We start from the raw sequence: 18,860 nt of genomic DNA, 5'->3' as shown, positions 1-18,860 counted from the left end.
TGGTAAGTTATTAAATGCTGTAAAGAGTTTTTATGAAGATAGTGAGGCTCAGGTTAGGGTGTGTAGAAGAGAGGGAGACTATTTCCCGGTAAAAGTAGGTCTTAGACAGGGATGTGTAATGTCACCATGGTTGTTTAATATATTTATAGATGGGGTTGTTAAGGAAGTAAATGCTAGGGTGTTTGGGAGAGGGGTGGGATTAAATTATGGGGAATCAAATTCAAAATGGGAATTGACACAGTTACTTTTTGCTGATGATACTGTGCTTATGGGAGATTCTAAAGAAAAATTGCAAAGGTTAGTGGATGAGTTTGGGAATGTGTGTAAAGGTAGAAAGTTGAAAGTGAACATAGAAAAGAGTAAGGTGATGAGGGTGTCAAATGATTTAGATAAAGAAAAATTGGATATCAAATTGGGGAGGAGGAGTATGGAAGAAGTGAATGTTTTCAGATACTTGGGAGTTGACGTGTCGGCGGATGGATTTATGAAGGATGAGGTTAATCATAGAATTGATGAGGGAAAAAAGGTGAGTGGTGCGTTGAGGTATATGTGGAGTCAAAAAACGTTATCTATGGAGGCAAAGAAGGGAATGTATGAAAGTATAGTAGTACCAACACTCTTATATGGGTGTGAAGCTTGGGTGGTAAATGCAGCAGCGAGGAGACGGTTGGAGGCAGTGGAGATGTCCTGTTTAAGGGCAATGTGTGGTGTAAATATTATGCAGAAAATTCGGAGTGTGGAAATTAGGAGAAGGTGTGGAGTTAATAAAAGTATTAGTCAGAGGGCAGAAGAGGGGTTGTTGAGGTGGTTTGGTCATTTAGAGAGAATGGATCAAAGTAGAATGACATGGAAAGCATATAAATCTATAGGGGAAGGAAGGCGGGGTAGGGGTCGTCCTCGAAAGGGTTGGAGAGAGGGGGTAAAGGAGGTTTTGTGGGTAAGGGGCTTGGACTTCCAGCAAGCGTGCATGAGCGTGTTAGATAGGAGTGAATGGAGACGAATGGTACTTGGGACCTGACGATCTGTTGGAGTGTGAGCAGGGTAATATTTAGTGAAGGGATTCAGGGAAACCGGTTATTTTCATATAGTCGGACTTGAGTCCTGGAAATGGGAAGTACAATGCCTGCACTTTAAAGGAGGGGTTTGGGATATTGGCAGTTTGGAGGGATATGTTGTGTATCTTTATATGTGTATGCTTCTAGACTGTTGTATTCTGAGCACCTCTGCAAAAACAGTGATAATGTGCGAGTGTGGTGAAAGTGTTGAATGATGATGAAAGTATTTTCTTTTTGGGGATTTTCTTTCTTTTTTGGGTCACCCTGCCTCGGTGGGAGACGGCCGACTTGTTGAAAAAAAAAAAAAAAAAAAAAAAATATATATATATATATATATATACAGTGGACCCCCGGTTAACGAACTTTTTTCATTCCAGTAGTATGTTCAGGTGCCAGTACTGACCGAATTTTTTCCCATAAGGAATATTGTGAAGTAGATTAGTCCATTTCAGACCCCCAAACATACACGTACAAACGCACTTACATAAATACACTTACATAATTGGTCGCATTTGGAGGTGATCGTTAAGCGGGGGTCCACTGTATATATATATGCAAAACAACCACTCTGAAAGAATAGAGAAATTCCAAGCGCTTTCGTGACTACTCACATTATCAAGGAACTATGAAAGTAAAGCATCCAAGGAAGCTATATAAGGGGTCGGGCCAACACCTCACTATCAGATCCCACAACGGTTAAACACCTGACGCGCGCTGGCCCAACTGGACAGGTCCTTTGCACAACTCACCAACAAACTATTCTCCCCCAAAAAAATTTAAAAATTATTATTTGTCCAGTGTATTATTAAATTCTTCCCAAATTCTATTAATTATAAATGGATCTAATTTATATAAACCAAAGGAAATATTCATATTATTGTCAAAACTGCTTTTTATGAAACAAGATTCAATTATATTCCTGTCGACCATGGACTTGCTTGATACTACTTTCTCAACTTTTTGAAAATCAATTGGATGGTTAAAATCTCTTACATGAATAAATAAAGCATTGGAATCTTGTCCAGTTCTAATGCTATATTTATGTTGTTTTAATCTTAGTTCGAGATTTTTACCAGTTTGACCATAATAAACTTTATCGCAAATTTTACAAGGAATCTTATAGACACATCCATCAGCATTTTGGGGGGAATTCTTTATCAAAAGTTTTTTTACTGTATCAAGATTTTTGAATACAACTTTAATATTAAAAGTCTTAAGAAGAGAAGGCATATCCCCCCAAAATGCTGATGGATGTGTCATAAGATTCCTTGTAAAATTTGCGATAAGGTTTATTACGGTCAAACTGGTAAAAAATCTCGAACTAAGATTAAAACAACATAAATATAGCATTAGAATGGACAAGATTCCAATGCTCTATTTATTCATGTAAGAGATTTTAACCATCCAATTGATTTTCAAAAAGTTGAGAAAGTAGTATCAAGCAAGTCCATGGTCGACAGGAATATAATTGAATCTTGTTTCATAAAAAGCAGTTTTGACAATAATATGAATATTTCCTTTGGTTTATATAAATTAGATCCATTTATAATTAATAGAATTTGGGAAGAATTTAATAATACACTGGACAAATAATATTTTTTTAAATTTTCTTGGGTAGAATAGTTTGTTGGTGAGTTGTGCAAAGGACCTGTCCAGTTGGGCCGGCGCGCGTCAGGTGTTTAACCGTTGTGGGATCTGATAGTGAGGTGTTGGCCAGACCCCTTATATAGCTTCCTTGGATGCTTTACTTTCATAGTTCCTTGATAATGTGAGTAGTCACGAAAGCGCTTGGAATTTCTCTATTCTTTCAGAGTGGTTGTTTTGCATAATAAATAAATAAATAAATAAATAAATATATATATATATATATATATATATATATATATACATATTACCCTGCCTCGGTGGGAGACGGCCGACTTGTTGAAAAAAAAAAAAATATATATATATATCCTAGGTAGTAGGTTGGTAGACAGCAACCGCCCAGGGAGGTACTACCGTCCTGCAAAGTGAGTGTAAAACGAAAGCCTGTAATTGTTTTACATGATGGTAGGATTGCTGGTGTCCTTTTTTCTGTCTCATAAACATGCAAGATTTCAGGTACGTCTTGCTACTTCTACTTACACTTAGGTCACACTACACATACATGTACAAGCATATATATGTATATATACACATCCCTCTGGGTTTTCTTCTATTTTCTTTCTAGTTCTTCTTCTTGTTTATTTCCTCTTATCTCCATGGGGAAGTGGAACAGAATTCCTCCTCTGTAAGCCATGCATGTTGTAAGAGGCGACTAAAATGCCGGGAGCAAGGGGCTAGTAGCCCCTTCTCCTGTATATATTACAAAATGTAAAAGGAGAAACTTTCGTTTTTCCTTTTGGGCCACCCCACCTCAGTGGGATACAGCCGGCGTGTTGAAAGAAAGAAAGATATACAGTGGACCCCCGGTTAACGATATTTTTTCATTCCAGAAGTATGTTCGGGTGCCAGTACTGGCCGAATTTGTTCCCATAAGGAATATTGTGAAGTATATTAGTCCATTTCAGACCCCCAAACATCCATGTACAAACGCACTTACATAAATACACTTACATAATTGGTCGCATTGGGAGATGATCGTTAAGCGGGGGTCCACTGTATATATATATACATATATCCTAGGTAGTAGGTTGGTAGACAGCAACCGCCAAGGGAGGTACTACCGTCCTGCCAAGTGAGTGTAAAACGAAAGCCTGTAATTGTTTTCCATGATGGTAGGATTGCTGGTGTCCTTTTTTGTCTCTTAAACATGCAAGATTTCAGGTACGTCTTGCTACTTCTACTTACACTTAGGTTACACTACACATACATGTACAAGCATATACAGTGGACCCCCGGTTAAAGATATTTTTTCATTCCAGAAGTATGTTCAGGTGCCAGTACTGACCGAATTTGTTCCCGTAAGGAATATTGTGAAGTAGATTAGTCCATTTCAGACCCCCAAACATACACGTACAAACGCACTTACATAAATACACTTACATAATTGGTCGCATTGGGAGGTGATCGTTAGGCAGGGGTCCATTGTATATGTATATATACACATCCCTCTGGGTTTTCTTCTATTTTCTTTCTAGTTCTTGTTCTTGTTTATTTCCTCTTATCTCTATGGGGAAGTGGAACAAAACTCTTCCTCCGTAAGCCATGCATGTTGTAAGAGGCGACTAAAATGCCGGAAGCAAGGAGCTAGTAACCCCTTCTCCTATATATATTACTAAATGTAAAAGGAGAAGCTTTCGTTTTTCCTTTTGGGCCACCCCGCCTCGGTAGGATATGGCCGGTGTGTTGAAAGAAAGAATAATATATGTATCCTAGGTAGTAGGTTGGTAGACAGCAACCACTCAGGGAGGTACTACCATCCTGCCAAGTGAGTGTAAAACGGAATCCTGTAATTGTTTTACATGTTGGTAGGATTGCTGTATCCTTTTTTCTGTCTCATAAACATGCAAGATTTCAGGTACGTCTTGCTACTTCTACTTACACTTAGGTCACACTACACATACATGTACAAGCATATATATACACATCCCTCTGGGCTTTCTTCTATTTTCTTTCTAGTTCTTGTTTATTTCCTCTTATCTCCATGGGGAAGTGGAACAGAAATCTTCCTCCGTAAGCCATGTGTGTTGTAGGAGGCGACTAAAATGCCTAGTAACTCCTTCTCCTGTATAAATTACTAAATTTAAAAAGAGAAACTTTCGTTTTTCTTTTTGGGCCGCCCCGCCTCAGTGGGATACGGCCGGTGTGTTGAAAGAAAGAAGAAGATATATACAGTATATATATATATATACGCACACACACACACATACCGTAGACGCTTGGGTAATGCCTTTAATCCGTTCCAGAGAGCTAGCCTTTAACCGATTTAGCCTTGAGCCGAATTAATTTTCCCCATAAGAAATAATGGAAATCCAATTAATCCATTCCAGACACCCAAAAGTATTAAACAAAATAATGTTTTTACAGAAAACAATGATACATGCACAATAAACAATAGTGAAATGACATTTATCTTTATTGTGGACTTGTTGATGAGTGATGAGACGGGAGGAAGGGAGAGAATGAAGGTGTTCTATTGTTTGGAAGGGGAATCCCCTTCCATAAAGACTTCAGGTAGCAAGTCCTTTTCTGGGGTTACCTCCCTTCTTGGTTTTTTAATGCCACTATGACCAGCTTGAGAGTCACTGGACTCCTGTCGCACAAAATATCTGTCCACAGAGCTCTGTTTCTCGCGTCCCTTTAAGATTTCCTTAAAATAGGACACAAGAGTGTCATTGTACATGTTGCCAATACGGCTCGCAACAGCTATTTCAGGATATTATTCATCCATAAATGCTTGCAACTTTGTCCACATTGCACACATTTCCTTAATCTTTGACAAAGGTAACTTCCTCTGTCTCTCTTTCTCCTCCTCCTCTGAAGCAAATTCCTGAGCTGTGATCTGTTGCTGTTGCACCTGAAGCTCTTGCAGCTCTGTAGTGATTAGCTCTTCATTGTCATCCCCCACCAATGCTTCCACATCCTCTCCACTAACCTCCAACCCCATGGACTTCCCCAATGCCACAGTAGATTCCACAACTGGCATAGTCTCCTGAGGGTTAGCCCCAAACCCTTCAAAATCCCTCTCTTGTTCACATTGTGGCCACAATTTTCTCCAAGCTGAGTTCAAAGTCCTGCAAGTCACTCCCTCTCAAGCCTTACCTACAAGGTTTATGCAATTGAGGATATTGAAGTAATCTTTCCAGAACTCTCTTAGGGTCAATTCATTGTCTGAGCTGTTAGGTAAGACACATATGCAACAGTTAGGTATCTTTATTGTGAAACGTTTCTCCTCCAGACTGAGGGACTGACCACCTCAAAACTTTAAGGGTGATGGACTGATTACATTGTCTTCAAGTATCTTCTGCTTCTATCAACTTTTCTGTACTTGACTGAAGAAGCCTACTGTGTAGGCAAAACGTTTCACAATAAAGATACCTAACTGTTGCATATGTGTCTTACCTAACAACCTGTCGGTATTTTATACCATTTTAATGTTCAATTGTCTGAGTTCACTTCAAAGCACTTTTGAAACACTGCTTTGGTGTACAATTTTTTTGAAGTTTGAAATGACCTGCTGGTCCATGGGCTGGAGGAGAGGAGTGGTATTAGGAGGCAAAATCTTCACTTTGATAAAGCTCAACTCCCCCGCAATTTGCTCTTGCAAGTCGTGAGGATGAGCAGGAGCATTGTCCATTACCACGAGGCATTTGAGTGACAATTTATTTTCCAGGAGGTACTTTTTCACAGTGGGGCCAAACATGTCATAGAACCAGTCCAGGAAAATGTCCCTAGTTACCCATGCCTTACTGTTTGCTCTCCACATCACACACAATTTAGTCTTGATGACATTTTTTTTCTTGAACACTGGGAGTTTCAGAGTGATACACCAGTAAAGGCTTCACTTTATAATCCCCACTAGCATTACTACAAAACATTAGAGTTAGCCTGTCTTTCATAGGCTAACTCTAATGTCTAGTGTCCTGGGAATGCCTTTTCCTCCTGAGTAATGTAGGTCCTGTTTGGCATTTTCTTCCAAAACAGGCCTGTTTCGTCACAATTGAACACTTGTTGGGGTTTTAATTTTTCAGTGTCTATGTACTCCTTAAAGTCCTGCACATATTTTTCAGCTGCTTTTTTGTCAGAACTGGCAGCCTCACCATGCCTTATCACAATGTGTATACCACTATGATTCTTAAATCTCTCAAACCAGCCTTTGCTGGCCTTAAATTCATCAATAGCAGCACTATTTGGAGACATTTTCTTAACCCTTTGAGGGTCGACAGGCCCTCTCCGAAACTCGTTCTCAGGGTCGGCCAAATTTCAAAAAAAAAATAAATTATTTTTTCTTATGAAAAAATAGAGTATTTTTTTCTAAACATTATAGGCTAAACAAAAAAATTTTAACGTCAATACTTACCGAGATATGGAGGTGTGAAATTTGCCAAAATTGAACAACATATGGTAACATCGCCGACTGCCGTCACCCGGTATTTTTCTATTTACTTTTTTATGTACTATTTTCAATTATTTCTCAATTTTTCTTTTTTCTGAGTAACTTTTATGGCCTCTGAGGCCAACATGATCAGTATTTTGTAAGTTATTTCTTTTTCAATACTACACAATAAGGGCGTAAACACTGTTGTCATTATTTTGTTTACAGAAAATATTTACACAAACAAACAATATGAAATGTTGTTTATTACTATTTTTCTATATTTTATATACACATATACAGTCACAGGACATGTTTCTAGAAGTTCTGCAGCCTGTGGAAGTCTTTGAAACATGGTGTCATGCACAGTGGAGTTTTGCACTCCTCACACATAAAACGAGTGTCTCTGCGTTGTTGTGGGCGTTTTTTTGTATGTGAACAGACGTAACACCTCTTCTGAGCCTTTTTCTTCAAAGCAGTAGCAGGCAGTTTTACCAGGAAGTGATCACCATGCTTCAGACGAGCAGGTAGTTGTTGATAATTTGGTGGGCGGTCAATTGCAGGTGCATTTCCTTGGTACTTGAATACTATTTGTCTGATGACAGACAAACAGAATTCGCCGTACTGTGGTTTGTTTCTGGTGCTCATCTTATACATATTATAAGCATTGAGCATGGAAATGTCCAGAAGATGGAAAAACAGTTTGATGTACCACTTATAACTCTTGCGAACACAATCAGCAAACCCAATCTGCATGTCACATTTGTCCACTGAACGCATGTTGAAGGTGTAATCAATCACAGCTGCAGGTTTTAGAATGGGTTCATTTCTCTCTCTATGCTGCCTGCCACTGTCTGCCATTTCATTAGGGTGAATTGATGACAACAGTGTGACATCTCGTTTGTCATGCCACCGAAATGCCATGATGTCATTGGCAGCAAACGCCTGCACCTCACCTCTGCGAGTGCCAGCGTCAAACCTGGGCATATGTTTTCGATTTGCACGCACTGTGCCACACACATCTGTCATGTTCACTCGCAAAAAATCACTGAGTGAGGGGCTTGTGTACCAGTTATCTGTATATAATATATGCCCCTTACCAAAGTATGGTTCTATCATTGTTCGAACCACATCACCTGAGATGCCCAATAACTTCCTGGTATTTTGCAATGTATAACTTCCAGTGTACACAATAATATCCAATACCAGACCACTGTAACAATCACAAAGCACAAACAACTTTATACCAAAGCGTTTCCTCTTGCTTGGTATGTACTGCTTGAAAGAGAGTCTTCCTTTGAACAGAATCAAAGACTCGTCAATTACAAGCTTCCTGAAGGGATAAAAATGAGTACTGAATTTCTGTTTCAGATACACAAACACATTCCTAATCTTATATAACCTGTCAGTTCTGTCAGGCCTGGTTTTATCTGAGAAGTGAAGCATACGTAACATTAGCACAAATCGATTCACTGGCATTATATCACTGAAACCTGGTGTTGCAATCAGGGGGTCTGTTGACCAGTATGATTTCACTTTGTGCTTATACACATGTGGCATAAGCATTATTGTGGCAAAGAAAAGATACATCTCAGCCACAGTTGCCTCCTTCCATTGGTGTAGACGTGATTTTGGTGAAAGTATTGTGTTTGCCATGGTGTACTCGTAGTATGTGTTGCTTTCCATGACAATACTTTTCATCAGTGGTTCGTCAAAGAATAACTCGAAACATTCCAGTTCAGTGGCATTGTTCCCAAGTGCACAAGATGGCCGTATTCCACTTTGGCTGCCATCAAACTGGTGGGGATTTGGAACAAAATTGACAGCTTCCTGCCAATCCCAGGTGCGGTCTGCTGGTGGGTACTGGACAATGACAGGTGGTTGTGGTTGTGGAGGTTGTGGTTGTGGAGGTTGTGGTTGTGGAGGCTGGTGTGGTGGGGGAGTGGGGGATGGTGGCCTTTGTTCTAGATCAGCTGAGGCAGCGGCGTGGGTGGCAGCGTGGGTGGCAGCATGGCCCACTGCTGGTGCCTCACCGCCGGCACCACTACCACCACGCACATTTTCCATCCCAATTGCAACAGTATCTTCGTCATTTTCACTGTCTGTTCCTGTTGTACAGCCACGGGATGTACTCCGAGATACACTCCTTCCCCTTGGTATAACATATGGCACACTTCCAGAGCGCATATATCGTCGTATATACTGACGCTTCACTGGGGAATATTGCACTTCACTATCACTACTGGAACTAGTTTGAAGAGCTTGTAGTTCATATTCACTATCACTATCATCACCCATGCTCTCATCTGAGTCTGGGATTTGGGAAAATAGAAGTTTCCTCTTGGGTTCTGGAACAACTGAACGTGAACACGAGGGCCCAGCACCAGAGGTGGAAGGCTGAGGGTCGTCTGGGTTTTCTTCACTATTACCGATATTATGGTCATTAGTTTCGGTCAAAACCTCACTAAAACCACGAAACTCATCTTCACTGGCACTTCCATCACTATTAGAACTGTCACTGGGGAACAAAAGTGTCCCAATTCGCCGAGGAGTGAGGAGCTTCTTACCGCGAGGCATGGTGGACATTGTTTACTAAGAGGGCATTCCCACAATGCACCACTGGGTCCCAGATTTTTTTTCTACCGCGCACACTGACCACGCAGACCCATTCTCTCACACCTAGGCCTACCAGCCTTTTCGCGCGAGATTTGAGGCCGCTAGAATTTATGCGTACTAGTACGTCAAAAACCCCTATGCGTAAGACGTACTAGTACGACGAAAACCCTCAAAGGGTTAATGAGATTCGCATGCAACTGCCTTGCCTCTTCACATATTGATTGAGAAACACTATCTCCTGATAATTGTTTCTCGTTTATCTACACCAGCAACAGTCCCTCCACATCTTCAAGTACAGTGGACCCCCGGTTAATGATATTTTTTCATTCCAGAAGTATGTTCAGGTGCCAGTACTGACCGAATTTGTTCCCATAAGGAATATTGTGAAGTAGATTAGTCCATTTCAGACCCCCAAACATACACGTACAAACACACTTACATAAATACACTTACATAATTGGTCGCATTGGAAGGTGATCGTTAAGCGGGGGTCCACTGTATTTGCGATCTCTGTTTTGTAAGCATACTTGCACCTTTCGCAACAACGGCTTCCCTAATTGCCTTTTTGTTGGCTAAGATAGTAGTGATGGTTGAATGGGGTTTGTTATATAACCTTTCCAACTCCGAGATACGCACTCCATTCTCGTACTTTGCAATTATCTCTTTTTTTAATTCAATAGTATTTCTCACCCTTTTTACCACAAGGTTGGCACTAGAAGCTTTCTTGGGGCCCATGGTGGCTTATTTAGCAGTTACAAGAACTAAAAACAATGGAATACAAAATATATCGCATGTATGCGTGGAATCATCCTCATTGACTTTATAAACAGTGGCATACTGGCTGTACAAGGAGTATGGAGTGGCCAGGCCTGCTCAGGCCGCCCGGACACGTTCAGGACGAAAGCCCTTAACTGAGTTATTTGGAGCTAGCAGAGCCAATATTTTTACGGCAAAGCGAGCCGTTATCCGATTTTGGCGCTAACCAGTGACGCCTTTACCCGAGGGTCCACTGTATATACATATATATATATATATATTTTTTTTTTGGGGGGGGGGGGGGGGAAGGGTTACCATACCTTGGTGGGAGATGGACTGTGTTAAAAATTTTAATAAAAAGCTAACTCATGCAATATGTAACATGTATTTTTTAACACATCGGCCATTCCCACAGAGGCAAGGTGATACAAAAAAGAAACACTTTCAACATCATTCAACACACTCACCATCATTTACACATAATCACTGTCTATGCAGAGGTGCCCAAATACGACAGTTTAGATGTCACTCCAAACAGCCAATATCCCAAACCCCTCCTTTAAAGTGCAGGCATTGTATGTCCCACCTTGTGGGTTTAGGACTTGAGTCCTAAACCCACAAGGGTCATACAGTGTTGCTCCTATATAAGGTGCCCCCCTTCCTCTAATGTACATAATGCTGATTAGGACTCTAGTTAGGAGTCGACGTATACAGTTTCTTGTCAACTGCTGTTGCCCTGTCTACATGTGCGATGACCTTCAACATCCACAAGTGTTCACTACACTTTTATCATCATCGCAGTTGAGTACTATACACAAATATGAGCAATGTTATATTCAATGCACTATGTAAGTATGCAAAGGAAAGGCTGTAGAATAAAGATAATTTTAAATTAAGAAAAGATGAATTAAAACCCAATCAACAATGTCAGGAAAATAATTTAGGAAGATGTCCCATTTTTCTGATCAACTCACATATATAATTATTAATGGGTTATTTTAAAAGGCATTTGGAGGAAGAGACAAATGAAGAAAGGAAACTACATGAGTGGAGCAAATTAATATGTCAGGTATGTGGCTGTAACAATGACTGGATATTGTAATGAAATGTAAGAGGTTTAAATGCATCAAGACTGAAAAAATTATTATAATAACTCTGTATACTATCAGCAGTAAGAGGAAACAAAATACTAAAAATATAAAGTAAACCCTTGATTTAATGAATCTCATTTTAATGGACTTCAGGCATATGGGATAAAATTCGGAGAGTTAACTGTCTCAGAAACAAGCAATATTGTAACAATAATAGAATTTTCTGTTAATGTTACAATCACAGCAAGCCAGTCTCATCTCTATCCATCACAAATGCCATTACTGACCACTACTCACCCCCTCCCATTAATCTATTAAATCAAAGTTTTACTGTGACAGGACATTTCTCTAGACACCTGAGGCACTGGTTGCTTCCCTCGATGACCAAATGTCGAACCTGAGAGATAAAGTCGACCACATGGCTGAAATCTGTCTCTTGTTCTGATGCCACATTGGTAGGAAGAGGATTCTTGAGCCGGTAAGAGATGGCATGTAACTGTGGAGTATTTACAGTATAAACCTTACAAACAAACAAAAAGTTCTTCTAAAACTCTCTAATATTAACTAGTGGGAAAAAATAGAGCATAGATTTAAGTTTTCAAATATTTATACATCAAATAGAGTTAGTAATAATTTTCAAGGGGAACCCTAAACCAGCCGGAGTCATACAACACCTGGGAAATGGGAGGTAAACGGGTTTGATCCATGGAAGGGAAAGGTAGCTCTAATTTCTTTGATCAAGACCCCCTTCACTAGTATTTATAGCACCCCTTGAAGAAATCAAATGGGGTAATATCTTCAAAACTAATTTTTTTAAATTATGCAGAAAAAGTTATCCAAAAATATAGTAAATTGAAAAATAAAGGACATTACAAGAGCACTTGGCCATCTCATTGTTAAGTCACATTCTTTCAGTAAGTTGCTTTGTTGCCAGGCCAGATTTCAGTATGTATGTTGAATGAAATTCACTGCAAAGTCACTTGAAACTGGCTTTGCAACATTTAATTTTTAAATTACAGAACACAAATAAATGACTTCTACGGTGGCTTGGCCCATAACCAGCCAACAATTACCATTGTCATCACTGCCAAAAATTAAATAAGAAGTTCACACCAGATTTTGTGTGACCTATCAGCCATTCTCCACTTAGACACAGTGACCCAAACTGAAAATATTAATTATAATAATTCTACTAAAGCAAGGGGCCAGTGATCCCGTCTGCCGGTATGTTGAAGAAAAAAAAAATCTATCAAGCAATAATGTCTCTTGATATACAGTAGGGCCCCACTTTACGGCGTTTTGCTTTACAATGTTCCGCTAATACGAACATTTCAAATTATGACCAAAACTCCCTATACAGCTCTCCCCCCACCTGACTTTCAAATATGGTCACCGCACCCCACCAGGTTTGTTTACATTCTCCATAAGCACCATGTCTCTCCTTCATGCCTGGAAACTCCAAAATTTGAGACCAAAATTATTCTCTCTCTCTCTCTAATTAGAGCGAAACATCCCAACAAAACCCACTGTCGCCAGTACCGCTTTTGCATTCAGCTTATCCAGACAGTTTGTCACGTTCGGATAAATGGAACAGAATATTAATTAGACAGACAAGCTTGTAACTTCAGGCACACTCATCAAAGTGTTTTTAAAAGTTATTTCATATTTTATATATACAGTGGTCCCTCGATAATCGTAGGGCTCAAGAGTCGCATATTTCGGAAATCATACCGATATTTTCGTATAAACATGGGCTTGCTAATCGTAGACTGACTCGCGAATAGTAGTTCGTCCGGGATGCGTATGCACGCTGTGAGCCGGGGCGGCCTCCTTTCCCAGCCAGTGTGGCATTGTTTACCAGTGAGCGGCGGTCCCCTCACTTGCTCCTACAAAATATTTCATAATATTCCATTCATTTTAGTGCTTGCAAATACTAAATAAGCTACCATGGCTCCAAAGGAAGCTCCTCGTGCCAAGTCTTTGGTAAAAAAGGTGAGAAATACGATTGAATTTAAGAAAAACATCATTGAACAATATGAAAGTGGTTTAAGTGCGGCCAAACTGGCCAGGGATGTATAACAAACCCTATACAACCATATGTTATAGGTACGGCTTGGGAGGGAGTGACTACCAGGACTTTGAACTCTGCTTGGAGAAAATTGTGGCTAGACTGTGTTGACAAGAGGGATTTTGAAGGGTTTGGGGCTGACCCTGATGAGCCAATGTCTGTTGTTAAATCTATTGTGGCACTGGGGAGTTCCATGGGGTTGGATGTGAGTTTGGAGGATGTGGAAGACCACAACAAAGAGCTCACCACTGAGGAGCTGCAAGAGCTTCAGCAGGAAGAGCAACAGATCGCAGCTCAGAATCTTGCTGCAGAGGAGGAGGAAGAGAGATGGAAGAAGGTGCCTTCTTCAGAAATTAAGGAGATTTTTGAAATGTGGAATAAGATGGAAAGATTTATGGAGAAACATCACCCTGACAAGGCTGTTGCAAGCCATGTTGGCAACATGTACAGTGACAGTCTTGACCCATTTTAGGGAAGTGTTAAAGAGACGCCAGAAACAGAGCTCTCTGGACAGTTATTTTGTGAGACAGGACTCCAGTCACTCTCAAGCTGGTTCTAGTGGTATTAAGAAACAGAGAAGAGAAGTAACCCCAGAAAAGCAATTGGTACCCGAGGTGTTGATGGAAGGGGATTCCCCTTCCAAACTGTAAATAATCCAATCTCTCTCCTCCTCAAGTCTCCCATACACTAAGAAGAATCGCCAATAAAGGCAAGTGTTATGCTGTTAATGTTTCATTCATCATGTCCCATTGTATTGTTTATGTATTACATCTATATTTCAGGTAAAAAATTGTTTTGTTTTAATACTTCTGGGTGTCAGGAACGGATTAATTGTATTTACATTACTGTATTTCTTATGGGAAAAATTGATTTGAAAATCGTAGATTTCGATAATACTGTAGTAGCACCTCCAGGAACGGATTAAATACGATAAACGAGGGACCATTGTACTCTGATAATTATACTTATGTATACCTGTACCTAAATAAACTTACACACTGTGCTGGTATGCAGGTACACATCAAAATCAGTGAGTGTGTCTTATGTCTCGAGACACCATATTAGTATTGATAACAATACTCAATAATTATCCCAGAGTCTCAATAAAAGTCATATATTACATTAATACGTATACACATTTTCATTAATCCAGCTATGATATTTTTTCAAAATTATATAATAAACACGATACGTAACAACTAAACATTAAGATTGACAGCACTCTAATTGCCAAACATAATGAGGGCAAATTCCTAGGCCTATACCTCGACAACAACCTGAATTTCAGCACCCATATCCAACACATATCAAAAAAAGTATCCAAAATAGTTGGGATCCTCTCCAAGATACGATACTACGTGCCGCAAAATGCCCTTCTCACACTATACCATTCACTCATTTATCCATACCTCACCTATGCTATTTGGGCTTGAGGTTCAACTGCAGCAATACACCTAAAGCCAATAATAACTCAACAAAAGCCGCAGTAAGAATAATCACTAAATCCCATCCCTGGCAACACCCCTCCCCCCACTCTTCATAGATCTAAACTTACTCCCTGTTCAGAACATCCACACTTACTACTGTGCAATCTACATATACAGGACCTTAAATTCCAATATTAACCTTGACCTAAAATGCTTTCTTGATAGTTGTGACAGGACCCACAAGCATAGCACCAGACACAAACATCTCTACGACATTCCCCGTGTCCGACTAAATCTATACAAAAATTCAATGTATGTCAAAGGCCCTAAAATCTGGAACACCCTACCTGAAAATTCTAGAACTGCAGACACATTCATCACCTTCAAAACTACCGTTAGAAAACATCTTATCTCCCTGATACACCCCGTCAACTAACTACATAAAAACCACCTGGTGGTTCACACTTACACTCACTCACTCACTCACTCACTCACTCACCCATTTGACTATAAACACAGAAATACGTATCTTAATCTTAAAATAATGATTCCTAACTAGTCATAAGTTTGCCTGTGATACTCCAATATAGAAACTATGTATTGTGCCAAAACAAAAGCATTCACATTGCTAAACTCACAAACTAGTATTTAGTCACTTAGTATTTAGTCAACTTACTCAACAATTTGTAATAATTTAGGGTTAAGAATTAATCTAAGTTTGCCCAAAATGCCTAGCCTTGCTAGGTGTTCTAGTGGCCCCCTCTGTAATTAGTATTTTATTACATGTAAACCACACAATAACCAAAATCTGTAAACCCTGCATTGTAATCCTTATAGAGAATAAACTTTGATTTGATTTGATTTGATTAATTTGATTTGATTTGAAATACACCCCCCAGTAGAATAAATCAACATAAATATGAGATGTGGTAGCCAGACAACTTGTACGAGTGACAGCAAGAATAATATTTTCTCTAGTCCAACAACAGAGAAAATGTGCTTCTGGGGGTAACTGTAGAAAATTATTCCTTTCGTATGCCTTCACTCAGAGCGTCATTTCTTCTAAAAACGGTGTTACATGAGAATGGGAGTGTTCCTCTTTATTTATTCTACTGTATCAATGTAGAGACAACTTGTACACAGTGTTCCTCTTTATTTATTCTACTGTATCAATGTAGAGACAACTTGTACACAATGTAACTTGTACACAAACCAGATGTGTTCCCCTGGTTTGTTTACAAAACTCGCATACACCTGGTTTGTTTACATAAATCTGTGCCTGTTTCTCATGTACTCATTCTGTCTGTCTCTCATTTATTCATTTTATCTCGTTTACTCACCTCTGACTCTACATTAAGACTATAAATATTTTAAGGTAAGTAATGAGTGAACTGTATATGCATTTTATCGCTCTGGGACACTTAAATGTTATAGAATATTATGTGTGGGTGGGGTGGCCTGGTATGGTAGCCTGGCTGACTACCATACATACCAAACTTGATTTCTTACAATAAATACTACTCATCTCACTCTAGATTAAGACTACAAATATTTTAAGGTAAGTAATGAGTGTACAGTGGACCCCCGGTTAATGATATTTTTTCATTCCAGAAGTATGTTCAGGTGCCAGTACTGGCCGAATTTGTTCCCATAAGGAATATTGTGAAGTAGGTTAGTCCATTTCAGACTCCCAAACATACACGTACAAACGCACTTACATAAATACACTTACATAATTGGTCGCATTGGGAGGTGATCGTTAAGCGGGGGTCCACTGTATTATATGTGTATTTTATTTTTTATTGTTTTTTAATACCTAGTTCTATTGCTAACTTAATATATGTTAGTGTAAACTTATTATCTAGTATTTATATTAATTTATAAGTGGGAAAAAAGGGTGTTCCACTTTACGGCGATTTCCGCTTTACAGCGGTGGCCTGGAACCTAACCTGCCGTGTAAGTGAGGCAATTTTGTACAGCATAATGTACAGTATCTGAAGGATTGGGTTGACCAGGAACAGTATTTAAAGGACTGGGTTGGCCAGACATAGTTTTAAGGAGAGGGGGGCGAGGTACAGTACAGTGGACCCCCGCTTAACGATCACCTCCAAATGCGACCAATTATGTAAGTGTATTTATGTAAGTGCATTTGTACGTGTATGTTTGGGGGTCTGAAATGGACTAATCTACTTCACAATATTCCTTATGGGAAAAAATTCGGTCAGTACTGGCACCTGAACATACTACTGGAATGAAAAAAGTTCGTTAACCGGGGGTCCACTGTATTTACACACTAAATGCACAAATATTTTTATGGCTGTCTTGCTGTGTGAAACTCTTGCTTCACACGGCAAGAGTTCAGGTTCAATTCCCTGCGAGGATAGACACATTGAGTGTGTTTTTTCACACCAGTTGTCTATGTTCCCCATCAGTAAAATGGTACCTGGGAGTTAGTCGACTGGTGTGGGTTGCATCCTGGGACAATAACTGACCTAATTTGCCCAAAATGCTCTGCATAACAAGCGACTTTCTTTGTAGCAGTATGTCACTGATGTCAGCCTGTACACCATGTACATGTACTTGTAGAAATAAAGACATTATTATATTATTATTAATATTATGAACAAAAAGAGAATTACACTTCCATACTTGCAAAGGTGTGAAGGAGACTGGCTGGCCCTCATGTAGTAGTTTCTCTCCCTCGAGGAAACAATATCTCGCAAGAGACTGTAGAAGGTGAGTTAATTCGTAATGCTGAAAGTCCAAGAATTCTGCCAATTCTCGAGGCAATGCATGGTGCATAAAGTTGATGATGGTCTGAAGAATGGTAATTTAAAATTACCTAAATGTTAAAATAGAAAAAATACATAGATTACAAACTCATACACAAATAACCTGCACATAGGAGAAACTTATGACGATGTTTCGGTCTGACTTGGACCAATAATAAGTCACACTAACACATGAAGATAAGGGAGCCATTACGTAAATGAGAGGAGGGCAGAGACTAGTTAATGGCCCAAGTCGGACCAAAATGTCATCATAAGCTTCTCTCTCCTATGTGCATTATATCTGTATATTGTTCCAATATTGTGCCTTTTTGTTCTTTATTCACATGTTACAAAGTGTACACCCATCATTTATATCACCTGCCATTATTTAGTGCATTACTGTTATATTCATGTACAGGGGGAGCACTAAACCTGGAGGGGTTATACAGAACCTACAGAATAAGGGGTAGTCAGGTTTGACTCGAAGGGAAACATAACTCTAACTTCAAAGATCAGAGCCCTTTAATGGCATCATGGTGCTTATCTTGAAGGGACTCTTCAGTCCATTATTTAAATGCATACAGGGCACTCCATACAAATATTTACCAACACTTATGCAACATATGGGAATTTTTATTTAGGAAACGTTTCACCACACAGTGGCTTCATCAGTCCAATACAAAGCAGAAAGGTGTAAGGAGAGGAGAAGTTTGAGGTAATCAATCCCTCAGCCTCGAGTCGATGTGTTCAGTCCATCAATCTTGTAGAATGTACAGCATAGGGCCGTAGACGTGGCTTATATACTGTCAGGTGAGGCGAAGGAGGAGGAGGCGGGGTCATAGTGGTACCATCCACTAGTCAAAGTAGGTCTTCGTCTAAAGGATGGACAAGTTTGAAGAATTCTTTGTATCAAGATCCCATGATGACAGTGTCTGACAGTTGTGATGAATGGTTTTGAAAACTGACAAGTTGAAGATTGAGACACTTATGCAACATATGGGAATCTTTATTTAGGAAATGTTTCGCCACACAGTGGCTTCATCAGTCCAATACAAAGCAG

The 18,860-nt window shown here is 39.6% G+C and overlaps 1 protein-coding gene across 2 annotated transcripts in view; it reads right to left on the bottom strand.

Annotated features, from left to right (window-relative positions):
- LOC138854644 (nischarin-like) overlaps positions 1-18,860 on the bottom strand; it is a 42,471-nt gene that overhangs the window by 15,475 nt on the left and 8,136 nt on the right. Inside the window, exons 3-4 of one of the 2 annotated variants that reach the window (XM_070098944.1) lie at positions 17,679-17,846; positions 11,891-12,030 (exon numbers count right to left, since the gene is read on the bottom strand). In XM_070098944.1, coding sequence (XP_069955045.1) covers positions 11,891-12,030; positions 17,679-17,846 — 308 coding nt within the window. Of the gene's footprint in view, positions 1-11,890; positions 12,031-17,678; positions 17,872-18,860 lie in introns of both variants that reach the window. The other variant, XM_070098945.1, reaches the window with a different exon arrangement.

Source organism: Cherax quadricarinatus, chromosome 65, assembly GCF_038502225.1.
Source record: "Cherax quadricarinatus isolate ZL_2023a chromosome 65, ASM3850222v1, whole genome shotgun sequence".
Taxonomy (NCBI): Eukaryota; Metazoa; Arthropoda; class Malacostraca; order Decapoda; family Parastacidae; genus Cherax; species Cherax quadricarinatus.
Note: the sequence above shows the minus strand (reverse complement) of the source record. Positions and strands in the feature narration are given on the sequence as shown.